The sequence below is a fragment of the Oncorhynchus tshawytscha genome, linkage group LG23 (genome assembly GCF_018296145.1).
Source record: "Oncorhynchus tshawytscha isolate Ot180627B linkage group LG23, Otsh_v2.0, whole genome shotgun sequence".
NCBI classification, from domain to species: domain Eukaryota; kingdom Metazoa; phylum Chordata; class Actinopteri; order Salmoniformes; family Salmonidae; genus Oncorhynchus; species Oncorhynchus tshawytscha.
Genome location: NC_056451.1, coordinates 7,128,269 through 7,135,561, shown reverse-complemented (window position 1 = coordinate 7,135,561; position 7,293 = coordinate 7,128,269). Strand labels below are relative to the sequence as shown.

General features: G+C 43.5%; 1 protein-coding gene across 1 annotated transcript in view; it reads left to right on the top strand.

Annotated features, from left to right (window-relative positions):
* LOC112246070 (nucleolar GTP-binding protein 2-like) overlaps nt 1-4,262 on the top strand; it is a 34,166-nt gene extending 29,904 nt beyond the window's left edge. The window contains exons 12-16 of the mRNA XM_024414337.1: nt 112-219; nt 780-1,282; nt 1,787-1,863; nt 3,345-3,427; nt 3,595-4,262. Coding sequence (XP_024270105.1) covers nt 112-219; nt 780-1,282; nt 1,787-1,863; nt 3,345-3,427; nt 3,595-3,738 — 915 coding nt within the window. The 3' untranslated portion in view covers nt 3,739-4,262. The remainder of the gene's footprint in view (nt 1-111; nt 220-779; nt 1,283-1,786; nt 1,864-3,344; nt 3,428-3,594) is intronic.
* The last annotated feature ends 3,031 nt before the right edge of the window (nt 4,263-7,293 follow it).

Genomic DNA, 7,293 nt, shown 5'->3' with positions numbered 1-7,293 from the left:
AAGCTTATTTGGAACTCATCAATCCAAGTGGCACAAGGTCTGTATAAGGATGCTCCATTTATTCCTACTTTATTTTCTTCTCATGTTTCCCTGATGCATGATCTGTTGCAGGGGGGTGAGCCAGACCTTACCTGTGTCTCCAAAATGGTGCTGAACGACTGGCAGAGAGGACGCATCCCCTTCTTCGTAAAACCCCCTGGCTGTGAGGAAGAGCATGAGGTGAGGGGTGGACGAACGGCTGGAATAAAACCCTCTGTCTCGCATACAAAAACAAAGAGACATTCCCAACAGTAATGTTAGCACATATTCTAGTTATAGTCTGCCACCCTCTGGCTAAATGTAAAATATCATCACAGGACTTGTCAAGAGTGCATGCATGGTCACATTGACTTTCTTTCCTCAATTTCACTTTTTATTTGATTTATTTGACAAGTAAAAATAGATATAAAGCTGCTCCAGCCCGGACATCAATGCATACATTAAAATTATTGAGGCTAAAACCCAAAGTCTTATTTCCGTTATGGTCATCTCAGGTGAGCAACAAGATTGTCCACTCTGAAATGTACACATGGTCTGCATGCATCCCGATTCTCTACCTTTCTCCTGAAGTGTGCACTTTCACACACTCCCCATTGTGGATTTAATTGGATTGGTGTAAGCATTGGCTGAAGGTAGTTTCCATTTTTAAATCGACGCGAATAACTGCAAGTGCCCACTTCAGGTGAATCGAAACCTAGCCATGATTATGAAAACTGTACTGACTGGTGTGTTGTTTTCAGGGCAAGGATAAACTGCCAGTGGAGATGGCACCAGAAGCTACAGAGTGTGTACAGGAAGAAGGAGCAACAGAGGAGCAGTGCAAGGAGATGGTGGCTGCAATGTCGGCCGAGCAAGAGGCCCAGCAACAGCAGAAACACAAACATGAGCAGGTGCAGAAGATCCTCTCCAATGTCCGGCAGAATTTCGGCAAGATCAACGTGGCGCCCGAGTTCAACGACGAAGACCTGGCACCCGTGCAGACAGACGACCTCGCTTTCTCTGACCTGTCCGGCTCGGACGTGGAGAAGGATAGCGAGGAAGAGGAAAATGGAGAGGAAGAAAAGGGGGATGGGGAGACAGCAGCTGGTGATGCTGAGGCCGCTGCCACCACCCCAGCCGGTCAGCCTGCCAAGGTGGAGGAAAAAAAGAGTTCTCGTGAGACGATCCGCGAGCTGGACGGGAAGATTGCGAAGTACAAGCAGTTCCTGGACCGGGCCAGACTCAAGCGCTTCTCCGCCATCCGGTTTGCCTTATTCTTCTCAGTTCTCCCCACCACTTATCATTTCAGTCTTGTTTTGAATATGTGCTTAATTAAGCTCCCATCAACCCCAGAGCTTGTCCAAAAGACGGACATAGCTCTGTCACAAGTGGCACCATATTCCCTATATAGTGTACTACAAAAATAGTGCTCTATGCAGGAAATAGGATGCCATTTGGGACGAAGCCATAGAGAGAAATGAAGGGTGCCTGGGTCCTTTGAGGTGACCCATGATTGGCAGCTGCTCATACTGTTCTGTCTGATCGATGGGGTTTATCATTTGTTGATTTGTTCCGCGCACTCACCTACTGTCTCTCTCGCTGGAGAACTTCAGCTCACGCCCCCTCGCTCAAGAACGTCAAATAAGAGTTGTCTGCGGCCAATTTGCTTTCCATTGTCGGCTCAGCGAATAACAACTGGACTAAACCATCTGGATGTGTAGAGAGTAATGAGGTTATGTGACGTCTCTACTTTTCTTTTTTTGTACAGGATTCCGAAGGCACTTTCTGACAAAGTGCTCACAGACATGAAAGTGAAGCAGGCGGGGAATAACCCACAACCTAAAGGTAACAACATCATTTCAATTTAATTGTGATTTTCCTTCCTTTTACCTGACATCCCAAATGCAGGGGTTAAAGTTCTGTCACTGACGGATTTCTGTCGTATGGATTTTAAAAAATATATATATTTCAAATTGAAAAGGACTGGAATTGGTCAAACTTGCAGTTTAATACATTTACAAAATGATCCTCTTAACCCTAAAAGCATGATGCTCATTACTCTTTTGTTACATGAAAGGGGAGGTTAACTTCCCTCCAGACATTTGATCTGAGATCAACTTTAGTGTCAGTCATGGGATTTATTTTCCCATGAAATGTATTCCATCAACGAATAAAAGGGCCTTCTCGCAAAATATGCACCTTCCTTTAACACAAGTCTTCATGGATGGCAGCAGATAAAATGTATAACTAGAGTAGGTATTTGGCCAAAGACCACTGTTAAACTGACCACCAAACAAGCAATCAAACCATATAAAGGGGGATACCTAGTCAGTTGTACAACTGAATGCCCTTAACTTCTTGGCACACCGATCCCTTTAGCGGGATTATTTTTGTCAACATCCGCTGAATTGCAGAGCGCCAAATTCAAATTAAATTACTAAAAATATTTAATTTTCATGAAATCACAAGTGCAATATAGCAAAACACAGTTTAGCTTGTTGTTAATCCACCTGGCGTGTCAGATTTCAAAAAAGCTTTACAGCAAAAGCTATCCAAGCGTTTGTTAGGACATCTCTCTCAGCAGACAAAACATTACAAACAGCTAGCAGCAAAGTAGATTGGACACGAAAGTCAGAAAAGCAATAAAATGAATCGCTTACCTTTTGATCTTCGGATGTTTGCACTCACGAGACTCCCAGTTACACAATAAGTGTTTCTTTTGTTCGATAAAGATTATTTTTATATCCAAAATATCTCCATTTGGTTGGTGCGTTTTGTTCAGAAATCCAGGCTCGTGCAGGTCACGACGGGGCAGACAAATTCCAAATAGTATCCGTAAAGTTCGTAGAAACATGTCAATGTTAGACTCACAGACAATATTTTGACAGTTTTGGAAACTTTAGAGTGTTTTCAAACCTAATCTGACAATTATATGCATATTCTAGCTTCTGGGCCTGAGAAATAGGCAGTTTCATTTGGGTACTTTTTTCATCCAAACATCAAAATACTGCCACCTACATTCAACAGGTTAACTGAAATGTCTTATACATTTAACCCATCGCCTCTGAATCAGAGAGGTATGGGGGGCTGCCTTAAATTGAAATCCACGTATTCGGCGCCTGGGGAACAATGGGTTAACTGCCTTGCTCAGGGGCAGAACGACAGATTTTTACCATGTCAGCTCGGGGATTCGATCCTTTTGGTTACTGGCCCAACGCTCTAACCACTAGGCTGCCTGCCGCCCCAATGGGAATGTCCTATTAAGTGTTTTAGTAATTCCATGCCTACGGGTCATCCACTTACTTGCCAACCTTTTTGTTCCTCAGCCGTAACACAGGTCGGCAAGAAGAGGAAAACCGAGGAGGCAGAGGAGCCCACGCGTCCACACAGAAGTTTAACATCCAAGCAGGTACTGCATGTTCACTTACCCTGCTGTTTGACATCAAACAGGCCCATCCATCTTGACTGGACGCCTCTGATGGAAAGCCACTCCCCTACCGCTATTGTTAATGGAATGACGGCCCTGTTCCTCCTTAAGCTTAAATCTCCCTCATTTGTCCCCCCCCCCCTCTGCAGAGGAGAGCAGCGGATCGTGCTCAGAAGGTGAAGAAAGTTGGAACGCGATATTACGAAACACACAACGTCAAGAACAAGAACAAGAACAGAAAGATGCCTACGGCGCCCAGCGAGGGCAAGAAAGCCAAGAGATCGAAGCGCTAGTCTGGGGTTCGAGACACCAAATTGGGTCATTTCTAATAAATATTTATTTTAATGACCCTGTCATTGTAATGACTTGTTTTAAGTTGTCTTGGTACCTACCCTTGGCATCTTGATGGAAAGTGATTTGGGTTAGGTTGCATTGAGTGAATTAGATTTTGATTAACCTAATCGCTTGACGCCTTAACCTAATCCTGAGTGACCTTCAACGAAGTGACAACGATCAATGTTGCGTCCAACTATTACTTAAACTCATAAGGAGTTTCACTGCGAAGTGAAAGGATGAATCTGTCATCCAAAAAAAGTACATTTGTACTGCATAGCCTGGATGCCAGTCTGTTTTCATTATTTTGCTAACTCCTTATGGAACTGTCAAATTTGGCATGACAATTCCATAAGGAGTTGGCTAGAGAGCAGAAACACACTGGCACCCAGGTTATGTACTGCACTTTTGGAAAAAAAACAGTGACACAATTTTTCTCCAAATATACATGTCATACCATAAAATAAAGAATATGAACAAATGATTAGAATTGTTTTATTTATTCCGCTATAGTAATGCAATGCTTTATGGTTATGAAGTAGACTTATTACATAATGCTGTGTTGGACGATCTGAAATCTGCCAGTTATAGATCACTTGTGGAATGAAGGGGTCATTTTTTTGGGGCAATGAACCCTTCCAGCTGGGCCTGTAAAGGAGAAGAAATTGAAATGTTAAATATCTATCAAATATACACACAAGTATGTGGACACCCCTTCAAATGAGTGTTTTCAGCCATACCTGTTGCGGACAAGTGTATAAATTTGAGTACGCAGCCATGCAATCTCCATACAAACATTTCAGTAAGGGCATTCTACTGCCAGAGCTCAGTGACTTTCAATGTGGCACTGTCATAGGATGCCACCTTTCCAAGAAATCAGTTTGTCCAATTTCTACCCTGCTAGAGTTGCCACGGCCAACTGTAAGTGTGGTTATTGTGAAGTGGAAACGTCTAGGAGCAACAACGGCTCAGCCGCTAATTGGTAGGATACAAGCTCACAGAACGGGGCTGACGCGTGTAATTTGGAACTCCCTACCGAGTTCCAAACTGCCTCTGGAAGCAATGTCAGCACAAGAACTGTTCATCGGGAGCTTCATAAAATGGGTTTTCCATGGCCGAGCAGCCGCACACAAACAGTGCCAAGCGTTGGCTGGAGTGGAGTAAAGCTCGCCGCCATTGGACTCTCGAGCAGTGAACGTGTTCTCTGGAGTGTTGAATCACGCTTCAACAGACAAACCTGGGTTTGGCGAATGCCAAACAAGACTCTATGTCCTTGAGGGGCCAGACTTGAACCTGAACGAACATCTCTGGAGAGACCTGAAAATAGCTGTGCAGCAACGGTCCCCATCAAACCTGAGACAGCTTGAGAGGATCTGCAGAGAAGAATGGGAGAAACTCCAAATACAGGTGTGCCAAGCTTGTGGTGTCAACCAAGAAGACTCGAGGCTGTAATCGCTGCCAAAGGTGCTGCAACAAAGTACTGAGTAAGGGGCCTGAATACTTATGTAAATGTTTTTTTTTGTTTATATTTAAATTAGCAAACATTTCTAAAAACCTGTTTTCTTTGTCATTATGGGGTATTGTGTGTAGATTGATGAGAAATATATATTTTAGAATAAAGTTGTAACCTAATAAAATGGAAAGTCAAGGGTTCTGAATACTTCCTGAAGGCACTGAACGAAAGTATAAACGCAATATGTAACAATTTCAAATATTTACTGAGTTATAGTCTATATAAGGAAATCCGTCAATTCAAATAAATTCATTAGGCCCTAATCTATGGATTTCACATGACTGGGAAAACAGATATGCATCTGTTCGTCTCAGATACAGTTGAAACTGGGATTAATCTGTGAAGCGCACCCTTCTTCAGCGTGCCAGTGCCCATCAAAGGTGAGCATTTGCCCACTGAAGTTCGTTACGACGCTGAACTGCAGTCAGGTCAAGACCCTGTTGAGGACAACAAGCATGCAGATAAGCTGACCGTTTGTGCAAAAATTCTTCAGTTGTGCAAACCCACAGTTTCATAAGCTGTTTGGTTTGCTGGTTTCAGAAGATCCCGCAGGTGAAGAAGCCGAATGTGGAGGTCCTGGGCTGGCGTGGTTACACGTGGTCTGCAGTTGTGAGGCCGGTTGGACGTACTGCCAAAATGACAGAGGTAGCTTATGGTAGAGCAATCTACATTAAATTATTTGGCAACAACTCTGGTGGACATTCTTGCAGTCAGCATGCCAATTGCACATTCTCTCAGAAATGTTGACATCTGTGGCATTGTGTTGTGTGACAAAACTGCACATTTTAGAGTTTGTTTTATTGTCCCCAGCACAAGGTGCACCTGTGCAATGATGTGGTTTAATCATCTTTTTGATATGTCACACCTGTCAGGTGGATGGATTATCTTGGCAAAGGAGAAATGCTCACTAACAGGGATGTAAACAAATTTGTGCACAACATTGAGAAATAAGCTTTTTGTGTGTTTCTGGGATAATTTATTTCAACTGGTACCAACACTTTTGATGTTGCGTTTATTTTTGTTAAGTATATTTTAAATTACATAAATTGATTGATTTCATTCCAAAAACTTTCTAGGAGTTAGGAAAATCCTGCCTTATTTGGCGCGACAATGCCATTAGGAGTTGGCAAGACTGCACAGGGATGGTGACTGGGCGCCTTCACCTTGAGCTGCTGGTTGGTTCTCTTCAGGAACTAAATCTCCTCTGTGTGTTTCTTCTCTACCTGCCTTCTCTCTCCCACTTCTCAATGGCCTCAGTCTTGGCCTTCTGCTTGTTAACCTGTCTCTCTAGGTCCCGCTTCTCGTTCTACACATCGGAGATCTACACAAGTAGATGCAAATCAAATTCACTTTGGGGTAATAAAGGTTTTTAATCATTCAATGGCATAGCATTATCTTTAGCTTTATCTGTAAGATAAAGTGCTAAAAGATGAGAGTTCTCTGACGTCATGGGCTGGGTTTCGACAGGCAGCCTAATTCTGATATTTGTTTTCACTAATTTGATATTTTAACCAATCAGATCAACTTGGACACAGATTAAACCCACTGAAATTGCCTTTTAGTTCAGAACCAGGTTTATGCTAGCCTAATCTAGGTCCTCTTGGAAACTGGCCCGGCTTTAGAATTTGTATCCAACACACTTTTCCAATATTACTACCATCCATGCACCTCATCTTTCCTTCCTCTCTCTCCTGACCGAAGCACCGGGAGTAGAGCTCCCTGAGGACTGGGCAGATGCCAGTCTCCCTGGCCTGTCTGCTGCAGCTTCAGGTCCAGCTGATTCTATAGGTGCACCACATCCATGCGGGTACACAGCGTGCTAGACACCTGCTGCACCCACAGCTGGTTGGTCTCCATACATTCCCTGTAACAGTGGTACAGCTGAGATTAACACAGGGTTGCCAGATTTCAGGTTTTACAAAACCGGGAATATTGGTTAATTTCCCTAAGGGGGAAAAAATAGGGAGAGGGGTGTTAAAGATGATTGGGGTGGTAGGATGGC